This window comes from Oncorhynchus mykiss, chromosome 17 (assembly GCF_013265735.2).
Source record: "Oncorhynchus mykiss isolate Arlee chromosome 17, USDA_OmykA_1.1, whole genome shotgun sequence".
NCBI classification, from domain to species: domain Eukaryota; kingdom Metazoa; phylum Chordata; class Actinopteri; order Salmoniformes; family Salmonidae; genus Oncorhynchus; species Oncorhynchus mykiss.
In genome coordinates, this window is record NC_048581.1 from 42463283 (window position 1) to 42479223 (window position 15941).

General features: G+C 40.7%; 1 protein-coding gene across 4 annotated transcripts in view; it reads left to right on the forward strand.

Annotated features, from left to right (window-relative positions):
• LOC110493908 (potassium voltage-gated channel subfamily KQT member 2) overlaps nucleotides 1–15941 on the forward strand; it is an 81629-nt gene that overhangs the window by 27955 nt on the left and 37733 nt on the right. For all 4 annotated transcript variants that reach the window (XM_036949899.1, XM_036949901.1, XM_036949900.1 and 1 more), the window contains exons 2-4: nucleotides 2054–2144; nucleotides 5827–5953; nucleotides 11338–11513. In XM_036949899.1, coding sequence (XP_036805794.1) covers nucleotides 2054–2144; nucleotides 5827–5953; nucleotides 11338–11513 — 394 coding nt within the window. The remainder of the gene's footprint in view (nucleotides 1–2053; nucleotides 2145–5826; nucleotides 5954–11337; nucleotides 11514–15941) is intronic.

Below are 15941 nucleotides of genomic sequence, written 5' to 3' on the forward strand. Positions count from 1 at the left end.
GAGAAGTCAGATCAGGGTTGGGTTATAAATAAAATATCCAAATCTTTGAACATCTCACGGAGCACCATTACATCCATTATTAAAAAATGGAAAGAATATGGCACCACTACAAACCTGCCAAGAGAGGACTTGAAGGAGCTGCAAAGCTCAACAGCGGAGATTGGAGTATCTGTTCATACGACCACTTTAAGCCGGACACTCCACAGAGCTGGGCTTTACAGAAGTGTCCAGACAAAAATAAGCAAACATGTTTGGTGTTCGCCAAAAGGCATGTGGGAGACTCCCCAAACATATGACAGAAGGTACTCTGGTCAGATGAGACTAAAATTTAGCTTTTTGGCCATCAAGGAAAATGCTATGTCTGGTGCAAACCCAACACCTCTAATCACCCCGAGAATCCCATCCATGTGGTGGTAGCGTCATGCTGTGGGGATGTTTTTCATCTGCCGGGACTGGGAAAAAGGTCAGAATTGAAGGAATGATGGATGCCACTAAATACAGGGACATTTTTGAGGGAAACCTGTTTCATTCTTCCAGAGATTTGAGACTGGGACAGAGGTTCACCTTCCAGCAGGACAATGACCCTAAGCATACTGTTAAAGCAACACTTGAGTGGTTTAATGGAAACATTTAAATATCTTGGAATGGCCTAGTCAAAGCCCAGACCTCAATCCAATTGAGAATCTGTGGTATGACTTAAAGATTGCTGTACATCAGCAGAACCCATCCAACTTGAAGGAGCTGGAACAGTTTTGCCTTGAAGAATGGGCAAAACTCCCAGTGGCTAGATGTGCCAAGCTTATAGAGTCATACCACAAGAGACTTGCAGCTGTAATTGCTGCTAAAGGTGGCTGTACAAAGTATTGACTTAAGTGTTATGTTTTTTTTAGTCTTCTTGTTTGTTTCACAAGAGAAAATATATTGCAACTTCAAAGTGGAAGGCATGTTGTGTAAGTGAAATGATACTAATCCCCCAAAAGTCCATTTCATTTCCAGGTTGTAAGGCAACAAATTAGGAAAAATGCCAAGAGGGGTGAACACTTTCGCAAGACACTGTATCTGCCAAAGCAGTGTCAACGAGTAATGGGAAAGTTAATTGCAATTGTTATGGGGTGGGGGCCTCTATTTTGGATCCATTTTGGTTTAATATGTGTTTATGGAAAGCTTAGATCTGCATAAGGTGAAAGCACCACTGGTCGCCCTAGGCACAGTTATTTATTTTTGTTGTTGTTGACTAAACGGAGCTGAGGAGCGCAGTGTGGTAAAAAAAAAGGGTTAGGGTTAGGGTTAGTACATATGCAGTACATATTCTGCTGTACTATCGCGAGTGTAATGACGTCTGGGGGGAAAGAAAATAATGTTCGGTGTTTGTCATAACTTTTTGTTGTAATATCCTGAAACAGACGTGGACGTTTCACGATGTATTTATTTTACCAGAAAGTTCTACACCTGTGGTCTAGTACTCTGGAAATACCCATTCTGTCTTCAATATTTTTCTTATTTTATTTCCTTTGCCTTTTTCAGTTTAGCTTCCTCTCCTCAAATTTCCTTGCCTCCCCCTTGCCCCAACCCCAACCCCGACCCCGACCTTCACATCACTGTCTACTGTAACACCCACTACTCACCATTTAAATCTATTTCACCAAATATTGAAAAATGACATCTGTCAATATATTGACTTTTTCCCTCCTCCCCAGCTCTGATCTATAGGACTCAAACCCTCTTGGGTTCCTAACCGTCTATTGTCAGACTAATCTCTTGTGTCTCCTACAATAGCTCATATGTCTCTTCATGACTTGGGAGAGGGATACAGTGAAGCTCAGCAATTCCATATTAATCAATTGAATTTGTTAAGCCTCTGAAACCCCATCAGACCTCTCTGTGTGAAATTGGTATTACTTGCAGGTTTATTGACTTGCCTGTGGTATATAGGGGTACTTATAGTAGTTATCGGTGGAGACAGAAGACTATTTGTAATTGAAGTGTATTTTGATTGGATTGGACATGGTACAGATTGACCTTAATATGTTTTCTCTTATCTTGTTATCCACAGTTTTCTGCTGGTCTTCTCCTGTCTGGTCCTCTCTGTGTTTTCCACCATTAAGGAGTATGAGAAGAGCTCTGAAGATGCCTTGTACATACTGGTAGGCACTTTGTCTCCCACTTACTGTATAGTTCATGAAATGTATAAGTAACACTGATGTATAGGGTGCATACAACCATCTCAGCTCTGCAGATTTTGCTGTAAAGAGACAGACTCATTAGATCACTGATTCTGGTATTGCTAGTACGTGGCTTGTTTCTGGTCACAGGTTATTGAATGGCTGAAAAATCACATTTACCTAAAATGAACCCTACAAATAGCACTGTTGGGAGATTTGGAAAGACATAGTCAAATCAATCAACAATATAAAAGTTGAAAAATATAGGACACATGGAAATCAAAAGAAGGTGGTTTATGGAGATGGGTGGGATGGACTGAGAGTAGCTGAGGGGTGGGGTTTAAAAGTTCATATTGTATAATAGTAATGAAAAAAAAACATGATAGATCATTTATACTGTACAGCCCTCAAACTCAACTCTGGACCTTGATGCCAGTTCCACTGCATTTTTTCATTGTTACCATGTAATCAGGGACTGATTAAGACCTGGGACACCAGTTGGGTGCAATTAATTATCATCTAGAACAGAAAACCAGCAGGCTCCGGACCTCGTTTGTGGACTTCAGGAAACAGCAGAGGGAACACCCCCCCTATCCACATCGATGGAACAGTAGTGGAGAAGGTAGTAAGTTTTAAGTTCCTCGGCGTACACATCACAGACAAACTGAATTGGTCCACCCACACAGACAGCATCGTGAAGAAGGCGCAGCAGCGCCTCTTCAACCTCAGGAGGCTGAAGAAATTCAGCTTGTCACCAAAAGCACTCACAAACTTCTACAGATGCACAATCGAGAGCATCCTGTCGGGCTGTATCACCGCCTGGTACAGCAACTGCTCCGCCCACAACCGTAAGGCTCTCCAGAGGGTAGTGAGGTCTGCACAACGCATCACCGGGGGCAAACTACCTGTCCTCCAGGACACCTACACCACCCGATGTCACAGGAAGGCCATAAAGATCATCAAGGACAACAACCACCCGAGCCACTGCCTGTTCACCCCGCTATCATCCAGAAGGCGAGGTCAGTACAGGTGCATCAAAGCTGGGACCGAGAGACTGAAAAACAGCTTCCATCTCAAGGCCATCAGACTGTTAAACAGCCACCACTAACATTGAGTGGCTGCTGCCAACACACTGACTCAACTCCAGCCACTTTAATAATGGGAATTGATGGGAAATGATGTAAAATATATCACTAGCCACTTTAAACAATGCTACCTAATATAATGTTTACATACCCTACATTATTCATCTCATATGAATACGTATATACTGTACTCTATCATCTACTGCATATTTATGTAATACATGTATCACTAGCCACTTTAACTATGCCACTTTGTTTACATACTCATCTCATATGTATATACTGTACTCAATACCATCTACTGTATCTTGCCTATGCCGCTCTGTACCATCACTCATTCATATATCTTTATGTACATATTCTTTATCCCCTTACACTTGTGTCTATAAGGTAGTAGTTTTGGAATTGTTAGCTAGATTACTTGTTGGTTATTACTGCATTGTTGGAACTAGAAGCACAAGCATTTCGCTACACTCGCATTAACATCTGCTAACCATGTGTATGTGACAAATGACATTTGATTTGATTTGATTCGTAGGGTGAGAGTTGAGTACCCCTGCTATACCAGTATGTGTTTGGGTACTGTCTATCCAAATGTGATGCATGTCAAGTAACTATATTCTTGCCAGGTAACTACTGTGAAGAAAAGAAAGAGAAGTGACATGTATGTAAAATGTAGAATGCACATGTAACAACAACAAAAAACACACCAGTAACACAGACACATGGGGTGAATGGCATGTATTAGCTGTTCATTAGATCACCTATTCATACCGTGTTGCTTATTGTTTGCCTCAGTTGGCTATATATGCACATGTAATATATTATATGAATCCACTTACAAAATAACTTTGACAACCTTCAAAATTAAAGCATATACAGTGCCTTGCGAAAGTATTCGGCCCCCTTGAACTTTGCGACCTTTTGCCACATTTCAGGCTTCAAACATAAAGATTTAAAACTGTATGTTTTTGTGAAGAATCAACAACAAGTGGGACACAATCATGAAGTGGAACGACATTTATTGGATATTTCAAACTTTTTTAACAAATCAAAAACTGAAAAATTGGGCGTGCAAAATTATTCAGCCCCCTTAAGTTAATACTTTGTAGCGCCACCTTTTGCTGCGATTACAGCTGTAAGTCGCTTGGGGTATGTCTCTATCAGTTTTGCACATCGAGAGACTGACATTTTTTCCCATTCCTCCTTGCAAAACAGCTCGAGCTCAGTGAGGTTGGATGGAGAGCATTTGTGAACAGCAGTTTTCAGTTCTTTCCACAGATTCTCGATTGGATTCAGGTCTGGACTTTGACTTGGCCATTCTAACACCTGGATATGTTTATTTTTGAACCATTCCATTGTAGATTTTGCTTTATGTTTTGGATCATTGTCTTGTTGGAAGACAAATCTCCGTCTCAGTCTCAGGTCTTTTGCAGACTCCATCAGGTTTTCTTCCAGAATGGTCCTGTATTTGGCTCCATCCATCTTCCCATCAATTTTAACCATCTTCCCTGTCCCTGCTGAAGAAAAGCAGGCCCAAACCATGATGCTGCCACCACCATGTTTGACAGTGGGGATGGTGTGTTCAGGGTGATGAGCTGTGTTGCTTTTACGCCAAACATAACGTTTTGCATTGTTGCCAAAAAGTTCAATTTTGGTTTCATTTGACCAGAGCACCTTCTTCCACATGTTTGGTGTGTCTCCCAGGTGGCTTGTGGCAAACTTTAAACAACACTTTTTATGGATATCTTTAAGAAATGGCTTTCTTCTTGCCACTCTTCCATAAAGGCCAGATTTGTGCAATATACGACTGATTGTTGTCCTATGGACAGAGTCTCCCACCTCAGCTGTAGATCTCTGCAGTTCATCCAGAGTGATCATGGGCCTCTTGGCTGCATCTCTGATCAGTCTTCTCCTTGTATGAGCTGAAAGTTTAGAGGGACGGCCAGGTCTTGGTAGATTTGCAGTGGTCTGATACTCCTTCCATTTCAATATTATCGCTTGCACAGTGCTCCTTGGGATGTTTAAAGCTTGGGAAATCTTTTTGTATCCAAATCCGGCTTTAAACTTCTTCACAACAGTATCTCAGACCTGCCTGGTGTGTTCCTTGTTCTTCATGATGCTCTCTGCGCTTTTAACGGACCTCTGAAACTATCACAGTGCAGGTGCATTTATACGGAGACTTGATTACACACAGGTGTATTGTATTTATCATCATTAGTAATTTAGGTCAACATTGGATCATTCAGAGATCCTCACTGAACTTCTGGAGAGAGTTTGCTGCACTGAAAGTAAAGGGGCTGAATAATTTTGCACGCCCAATTTTTCAGTTTTTGATTTGTTAAAAAAGTTTGAAATATCCAATAAATGTCGTTCCACTTCATGTTTGTGTCCCACTTGTTGTTGATTCTTCACAAAATAATACAGTTTTATATCTTTATGTTTGAAGCCTGAAATGTGGCAAAAGGTCGCAAAGTTCAAGGGGGCCGAATACTTTCGCAAGGCACTTTATCAAAGCATTATCATAATATTTAACATGTTTGGGCAACTCTGTGATAACAGGAAGCCTTTGTCTTTAGGAAATAGTCACCATCGTAGTGTTTGGTGTGGAGTACATAGTGAGGATATGGGCCGCCGGATGCTGCTGCAGATACAGAGGATGGAGTGGCCGTCTGAAATTTTCCCGCAAGCCCTTCTGTGTGATCGGTGAGTTTGAATGCAACCACCCCTGTGGTCTTCTGTGTCTCCCCTGCCTGTTCAGAGTCGTCAGTGAGATAAAACTGTCTACTAGTGGTCACTTAACCCTTCACACTCGTGGGAATTGATCTATATGGTTAGGGCTAAATTTAAATGTTTCTTACAGAGAAATATTAGCATGGTAGCAATTTAAAAGGGAACAGTTTGGAGAATATGGGAATATTATTAGATCAATGCTGAGGAGACAGCAGTACACCTGACACAAGACTGAATCCAAACATTACACTGTTGATTTTGATATGCATCTTACATTTACTGTACTTTTAGCTGCATTTGTTGATAAAGAAATCTGAAAATACTCTAGATACATTCAGTAACATAAGAATATTCCTGGAAAATGTGGGGTAGGTGCAAAACGAGACAACAAAAATGACAAGAGTTTGAGTGAGAGGACTAAAGAGTGTCTACAAGTGTGCACAGTTCCTAAGTCATTTCAAATCACTTTTATGGCCATCACCTCATGATAATGAGGTCACAAGGATCTGTACACAATTCCAGGAAGTTGAAATTGTCCCAGTTTTTCCATGACACTGCATACTCACCAGACATGTCACCAATTGAGCATGTTTGGAATGCTCTGGATCGACCTGTATGACAGCCTATTCCAGTTCGCGGCAATATCCAGCAACTTTGCACAGCCATTGAAGAGGAGTGTGACAAAATTCCACAGGCCACAATCAACAGCCTGATCAACTCTATGCAAAGGAGATGTATCTCGCTGCATGAGGCAAATGGTGGTAACACCAGATACTGACTGGTTTTCTGATCCACGGCCCTACCTTTTTAGGTACATTGAAGTCGGAAGTTTACATACATTTAGGTTGGAGTCATTAAAACTGGTTTTTCAACCACTCCACAAATATTTTGTTAACAAACTATAGTTTTGCTTAGTCGGTTAGGACATCTACTTTGTGCATGACACAAGTAATTTTTCCAACAATTGTTTACAGACAGATTATTTCACTTATAATTCACTGTATCACAATTCCAGTGGGTCAGAAGTTTACATACACTAAATTGACTCTGCCTTTAAAACAGCTTGGAAAATTCCAGAAAATGATGTCATGGCATTCGAAGCTTCTGATAGGCTAATTGACATCATTTGAGTCAATTGACATCATTTGAGTCAATTGGAGGTGTGTCTGTGGATGTATTTCAAGGCCTACCTTCAAACTCAGTGCCTCTTTGCTTGACGTCATGGGAAAATCAAAAGAAATCAGCCAAGACCTCAGGAAAAAAATTGGACACCTCCACAAGTCTGGTTCATCCTTGGGAGCAATTTCCAAATGCCTGAAGGTATAACGTTTATCTTTACAAACAATAGCACGCAAGTATAAACACCATGGGACCACGCAGCCATCATACCGCTCAGGAAGGAGACGCGTTCTGTCTCCTAGAGATGAACGTACTTTGGTGCGAAAAGTGCAAATCAATCCCAGAACAACAGCAAAGGATCTTGTGAAGATGCTGGAGGAAAAATGAGTATTTGGTCACCTACAAACAAGCAAGATTTCTGGCTCTCACAGACCTGTAACTTCTTCTTTAAGAGGCTCCTCTGTCCTCCACTCGTTACCTGTATTAATGGCACCTGTATGAACTTGTTATTAGTATAAAAGACACCTGTCCACAACCTCAAACAGTCACACTCCAAACTCCACTATGGCCAAGACCAAAGAGATGTCATAGGACACCAGAAACAAAACTGTAGACCTGCACCAGGCTGGGAAGACTGAATCTGCAATAGGTAAGCAGCTTGCTTTGAAGAAATCAACTGTGGGAGCAATTATTAGGAAATGGAAGACATATAAGACCACTGATAATCTCCCTCGATCTGGGGCTCCACGCAAGGTCAAAATGATCACAAGAACGGTGAGCAAAAATCCCAGAACCACACTGGGGGACCAAGTAAATGACCTGCAGAGAGCTGGGAGTGGCTTCGTAAGAAGCATTTTAAGGTCCTGGAGTGACCTAGCCAGTCTCCAAATCTCAACCCCATAGAAAATCTTTGGAGGGAGTTGAAAGTCCGTGTTGCCCAGCAACAGCCCCAAAACATCACTGCTCTAGAGGAGATCTACATGGAGGAATGGGCCAAAATACCAGCAACAGTGTGTGAAAACCTTGTGAAGGCTTACAGAAAACGTTTGACCTCTGTCATTGCCAACAAAGGGTATATAACAAAGTATTGAGATAAACTTTTGTTATTGACCAAATACTTATTTTCCACCATAATTTGCTAATAAATTAATAAAAAATCCTACAATGTGATTTTCTGGATTTATTTTCCTAATTTTGTCTGTCATAGTTTAAGTGCACCTATGATGAAAATTACAGGCCTCTCTCATCTTTTTAAGTGGGAAACTTGCACAATTGGTGGCTGACTAAATACTTTTTTGCCCCACTGTAGGCTCGTACTTTTCAGAACAACCAATGGTTGTAGTGATCATAAACGTTGACGCTGTATATGAGCTTTATGATATGGAAATGTGAAGTGCACATTTGGATTCGTAGGTGTTTGGCTTGCTTGTATGACATCAAAGCAGTATTTATTATAATCTCTTAACGTCTCATTTTTCAAAATACATTGTGTCCTCTTAATATACAGCATTTTCCTTCACTCCAACAACAAAAAAATGTGCAAAAGTTTACCAATTAGCAGGAGGGATGGGGCAACATTTTGTCGCATGCAGTGCTCATGTTCAGAACGACTATCAGTCAATACCCATACAGTCCTGTGAAGCGCAGTCTGAGCTCTGACGTCAACCGACTCCGGAATGCTGGCCTTCTAGGCAGAGTTGCAAAGAAAAAGCCATATCTCAGACTGGCCAATAAAAATAAAATATTAAGATGGGGGGAAAAGAACACAGACACTGGACAGAGGACCTCTGCCTAGAAGGCCAGCATCCCGGAGTCGCCTCTTCACTGTTGTCGTTGAGACTGGTGTTTTGCTGGTACTATTTAATGAAGCTGCCAGTTGAGAACTTGTGAGGCATCTGTTTCTCAAACTAGACACTCAAATGTATTTGTCCTCTTGCTCAGTTGTGCACCGGGGCCTCCCACTCATCCCACTCCAGTTTGTGCTGTTCTGTGAAGGGAGTAGTACACAGTGTTGTACGAGATCTTTAGTTTCTTGGCAATTTCTCACATGGAATAGCCGTAATTTCTCAGAACAAGAATATACTGATGAGTTTCAGAAGAAATGGCTTTGTTTCTGGCCATTTTGAGCCTGTAATCGAACCCATAAATGCTGATACTCAACTAGTCTATAGAAAGCCAGTTGTATTGCTTCTTTAATCAGAACAACAGTTTTCAGCTGTGCTAAAAGGTTTTCTAATGATCAATTAGCCTTTTAAAAATGATGGACTTGGGATTAGCTACCACAAAGTGTCATTGGAACACAGGAGTGAACGTTGCTGAAAATGTAGATATTCCATAAATAATCTGCCGTTTCCAGCTAAAATAGTCATTTACAACATGAACAATGTCTACATTGTATTTCTAATCAATTTTATGTTATTTTAATGGACACAATTTTTTGCTTTTCTTTAAAAAACAAGGACATTTCTAAGTGACCCCAAACTTTTGAAGTATATATATATATATATATATATATATATATATATATATATATATATATATATATATATATATATATATATATACAGTGCCTTGCGAAAGTATTCGGTCCCCTTGAACTTTGCGACCTTTTGCCACATTTCAGGCTTCAAACATAAAGATATAAAACTGTATTTTTTTGTGAAGAATCAACAACAAGTGGGACATAATCATGAAGTGGAACGACATTTATTGGATATTTCAAACTTTTTTAACAAATCAAAAACTGAAAAATTGGGCGTGCAAAATGATTCAGCCCCCTTAAGTTAATACTTTGTAGCGCCACCTTTTGCTGCGATTACAGCTGTAAGTCGCTTGGGGTATGTCTCTATCAGTTTTGCACATCGAGAGACTGACATTTTTTCCCATTCCTCCTTGCAAAACAGCTCGAGCTCAGTGAGGTTGGATGGAGAGCATTTGTGAACAGCAGTTTTCAGTTCTTTCCACAGATTCTCGATTGGATTCAGGTCTGGACTTTGACTTGGCCATTCTAACACCTGGATATGTCTATTTTTGAACCATTCCATTGTAGATATTGTTTTATGTTTTGGATCATTGTCTTGTTGGAAGACAAATCTCCGTCCCAGACTCAGGTCTTTTGCAGACTCCATCAGGTTTTCTTCCAGAATGGTCCTGTATTTGGCTCCATCCATCTTCCCATCAATTTTAACCATCTTCCCTGTCCCTGCTGAAGAAAAGCAGGCCCAAACCATGATGCTGCCACCACCATGTTTGACAGTGGGGATGGTGTGTTCAGGGTGATGAGCTGTGTTGCTTTTACGCCAAACATAACGTCTTGCATTATTGCCAAAAAGTTCAATTTTGGTTTCATCTGACCAGAGCACCTTCTTCCACATGTTTGGTGTGTCTCCCAGGTGGCTTGTGGCAAACTTTAAACAACACTTTTTATGGATATCTTTAAGAAATGGCTTTCTTCTTGCCACTCTTCCATAAAGGCCAGATTTGTGCAATATACGACTGATTGTTGTCCTATGGACAGAGTCTCCCACCTCAGCTGTAGATCTCTGCAGTTCATCCAGAGTGATCATGGGCCTCTGGGCTGCATCTCTGATCAGTCTTCTCCTTGTATGAGCTGAACGTTTATAGGGACGGCCAGGTCTTGGTAGATTTGCAGTGGTCTGATACTCCTTCCATTTCAATATTATCGCTTGTACAGTGCTCCTTGGGATGTTTAAAGCTTGGGAAATCTTTTTGTATCCAAATCCGGCTTTAAACTTCTTCACAACAGTATCTCGGACCTGCCTGGTGTGTTCCTTGTTCTTCATGATGCTCTCTGCGCTTTTAACGGACCTCTGAGACTATCACAGTGCAGGTGCATTTATACGGAGACTAGATTACACACAGGTGTATTGTATTTATCATCATTAGTCATTTAGGTCAACATTGGATCATTCAGAGATCCTCACTGAACTTCTGGAGAGAGTTTGCTGCACTGAAAGTAAAGGGGCTGAATAATTTTGCACGCCCAATTTTTCAGTTTTTGATTTGTTAAAAAAGTTTGAAATATCCAATAAATGTCGTTCCACTTCATGATTGTGTCCCACTTGTTGTTGATTCTTCACAAAAAAATACAGTTTTATTTCTTTATGTTTGAAGCCTGAAATGTGTCAAAAGGTCGCAAAGTTCAAGGGGGCCGAATACTTTCGCAAGGCACTGTATATAATATGCACACAAATAAAAGTAAAATGTTTCTTTCCCAGACGTCATGGTTCTGATTGCGTCCATCTCTGTGCTGGCGGCTGGAACCCAGGGGAATGTCTTTGCTACTTCTGCCATCAGGAGTTTGAGGTTCCTGCAGATCTTGCGCATGATCCGGATGGACCGCCGTGGAGGCACCTGGAAACTCCTGGGATCTGTTGTTTACGCTCACAGCAAGGTAATAAATGACTGGGTGGGTGCTTGCGTGTGTGCGTACACGTGTATCTATGTGTGCACGTGTGTGAGATTTGATTCATTGAACTGTACCTCGCCACTCCAATCTGGCTCTTTGCCCGCATTGCAGCATGTGTCTATAAATCCAATTTCTGGACTTTTGCTTCCACAGACAAGTCAAGTCAACTGATACCACATGTCAAGTGTATTTATCCAACTTCATTGATCACACTGCCATATGACTGTCCCCTCCCCCTAACCAGATTGATTGACAGGCTGCTCAAACAAATAATAACTTCTAGAAACATTACGGCTCTCAGATTGTTCTACTACACCCGTAGCACAGAAAACAACACACTCATCATCGAGCTCTCCACGAGACATGCTGTGACCAATCCCATACCCACTATGACTAAATGTACCCTCCAATTTGTCAAAAGCTCATGAAGTTTAGGTTTGTATTCCAAATTGCATCTTATTCCATATGTAGTGCACTATTTTTTACCAGGACCTATATGGCTTTGGTAAAAAGTAGTACCCCATATAGAGAATAGGGTGCCATTCGGGACACACACTTGGTCTGATAAATGGAGCACTCTCAATTGGGAATTAAGAGTGTCTCCCTCTCCCAGTCCCAGAGATGCATAGCAGCAGAATCCCCATAGAGAGCCAGAGAGAAAGAGCAGAGGGCGGTGATGTGCAGAGAACCTAAATGGATCTTCTGTTAGAGGAGTGTCAGGGCAAAATGGATCAGGTCCGGAGTCTGACACAGACAGAAGCCGAAGCGGCCATGGACTATTTCCTCTTATTGAATTTGGCTCGTCACACCGTGTCTTTCTTCTGTCTGTCTGTGAGATCGAACAGCTAGATTGCTGTGCAGCCTTGTCGTGATCTAATATATTAACAATGATGAAGGCAGTGTGTTTTTACTGTAAGTTGATCTTTAACAGAGCCTTGGGAGTATGAGCAGAATGCACCAAGGCAGCTGGTTGGGAGTGTTCTTACTGGTGTTCTGTCTAAGCTTAATGCATATAGTTGCTAATTGATTACCTCATAATATGCAGTGCATTCGGAAAGTATTCAGACCCCTTTTTCCATATTTTGTTACATTACATCCTTATTCTAAAATGAATGAATTAAAAAACGTGGTCAATCTACACACAATACCCTATAGTGACAAAGCAAAAACAGTTTTTTAGACATTTTTGCAAATGTATTAAAAATAAAAAACATTAATAACTTATTTACTTAAGTATTCAGACCCTTTGCTATGAGACTCGAAATTGAGCTCAGGTGCATCCTGTTTCTATTGATCATCCTTCAGATGTTTCTACAACTTGATTGGAGTCCACCTGTGGTAAATTCAATTGATTGGACATGTTTTGGAAAGGCACACACCTGTCTATATCAGGTCCCACAGTTGACTGTGCATGTCAGAGCAAAAACCAAGCCATGAGGTCAAAGAAATTGACTATAGAACTCTGAGACAGGATTGTGTAGAGGCACAGATCTGGGGAAGGGTGCCAAAACATTTCTACAGCATTGAAGTTCCCCAAGAACACAGTGGTCTCTATCATTCTTAAATTGAAGAAGTTTGTAACCACAAAGACTCTTCCTAGAGCTGGCCGCCCGGCCAAACTGAACAATCGGGGGAGAAGGACCTTGGTCAGGGAGGTGGCCAAGAACCCGATGGTCACTCTGACAGAGCTCCAGAGTTCCTTTGTGGAGACGGGAGAACCTTCCATGTTGCTATGTGCATAATAGCAAAGTTCACCAGCATATTGGTGTTGAGAATAATGATGTGGTGGCAGCAGCGGAGTTAGGAGACGAGAAAACATCCCTTGCCTTAATCGTCTAAGAAAAGTGAGAAGAGAAGAAACTCAAACTTAATTAAGTCTATAATCAATAGCCTAACTGAAATGAGCCTGGCTTTATAAATCATCCATATATATCTATATAGCGACAGATCCTGCTCATGTTGCCTGTTTGAGTGTTTGTTTAATAGCCTACTGATATCTTTAGTATTATTTATATTTTATTTAGTGTTTTAAAAAAACTATTAATAATAAATCCTATTTTTTATTGATCTACTTATTGTTATTATTGAGCGCATCCTGTTTAGTCTTAAAACAAAGTGCATTCGGAAAGTATTCAGCCCCCTTGACTTTTTCCACATTTTGTTATGTTGCAGTCTTATTCTAAAATTGAATAAATTTCAAGGGTAGCAGGGTAGCCTAGTGGTTAGAGCGTTGGACTAGTAACCGGAAGGTTGCGAGTTCAAACCCCCGAGCTGACAAGGTACAAATCTGTCGTTCTGCCCCTGAACAGGCAGTTAACCCACTGTTCCCAGGCCGTCATTGAAAATAAGAATTTGTTCTTAACTGACTTGCCTGGTTAAATAAAGGTAAAATAAATAAAAATAAAAAAATTAAAAAAAATTCCCTCATCAATGTACACACAATACCCCATAACGGTATTCATTAATCTGTTTAGCAAATGTATAAAATATGAAAAACTTATCATATTTACATAAGTATTCAGACCCTTTACTCAGCACTTTGTTGATGCACCTTTGGCAGCAATTACAGCCTTGAGTATTCCTGGGTATGATGCTACAAGCTTGGTGAACCTGTATTTGTGCAGTTTCTCCCATTCTTCTCTGCAGATCCTCTCAAGTTCTGTCAGGTTGGATGGGGAGCGTTGCTGCACAGATATTCTCAGGTCTCTCCAGAGATGTTCGATCGGGTTCAAGTCCAGGCTCTAGCTGGGCCACTCAAGGACATTCAGAGACTTGTCCCGAAGCCACTCCTGCGTTGTCTTGGCTGTGTGCTTAGGGTCGTTGTCCTGTTGGACGGGGAACCTTCGCCCCAGTCGGAGGTCCTGAGCGCTCTAGAGCAGGTTTTCATTAAGGATCTCTCTGTACTTTGCTCCGTTCATCTTTGCCTCGATCCTGACAATTCTCCCAGTGCCTGCCACTGAAACACATCCCCACAGCATGATGCTGCCACCACCATGCTTCACCGTAGGGATGGTGCCAGATTTTCTCCAGGCGTGATGCTTGGCATAAAGGCCAAAGAGTTCAATCTTGGTTTCATCAGACCCGAGAATCTTGTCAGACACAGTCCTGTCTCGGGGCTCTGCAGACAATTCCTTCGACCTCATGGCTTGGTTTTTGCTCTGACATGCACTGTCAACTGTGGGACCTTATATAGACAGGTGTATGCCTTTCCAAATCATGTCCAGTCAATTACATTTACCACAGGTGGACTCAATCAAGTTGTAAAAACATCTCAAGTACAATCAATGGAAACAGGATGCACCTGAGTTCAATTTCGAGTCTCATTGCAAAGGACCTGAAATACTTATGTAAATAAGGTATTTCTGTTTTATATTTTTTATACATTTGCAAGCAATTAAAAAAACCTGTTTTCACTTTGTCATTATGGGGTATTGTATGTAGATTGATGAGGATTTATTTTATTGTATCAATTTTAGAATAAGGCTGTAGCTTAACGAAATGTGGAAAAAGTCATGGGGTTTGAATACTTTCCGAATGCACTGTATTTTTCAATACTTATTATATAGGCTACAGTACTGTATCAATCAATCATTAATTCGTTCATGCCATCATACAGGATATGAGTCATTCATGATTTGAAATACAATCAAGGGACCCTTGAATAATTTGTGTAAACAATAAATAAACAGATCCATTTCGGAAATTACATTCACGAATGAATGCAACTACTTTTAGTCTGCTTACAACAGACTCACTGGTACACTTTATTTAGTGTTTACATTGTTCCAAACGGTCTGAAAAATTATATTGTAATCTAACAGCACCTGTTTGACACACAACGCTTGCTCCTTACCTTCTTTTTCTTGATCTCCAGTATCTTTCCGCAACTATTCAAATGTATTACACACATCTGACTTCCCCCTTGCCTCCTGACCAACCAGTAAACATTCCCCTGTTTTGAGTTTATTTGTCACATCTGTATCCATTTTATTGTCACGTGTGTTCGGAGTTTGTTATAACCGATTTATTGATGTGATTATGATCTGCTAAAGGTCAGGTTCTATTTCTCACGTGCATGTGATTGATGCATGTTTCACGTAAATAGAGCAAGGGTTGAGGGATTAGGGAATGTTAAAGAAATTAGGGATTTTGGTATCAGAACTTTTCATTCAGAATTGGCTGTAATTTTGTTGCATCTTAAGCAACAGACAATAAACACTGTTGATGTTGAATTTGTCTCCCAGTGTCTGTTGAAAAGCAGACTGAACCAGGTTTTCCTCTCTTATTTAGCCTGTGCTTAGCTTTATTCCGTTTAGTTTTATCCTAAAAAGTGCCTTGTTGCAGACAGAATGCCTGTTTTGGAATATATTTATTCTGTACAGACTTCCTTTTTATCATTCTGTCATTTAGATG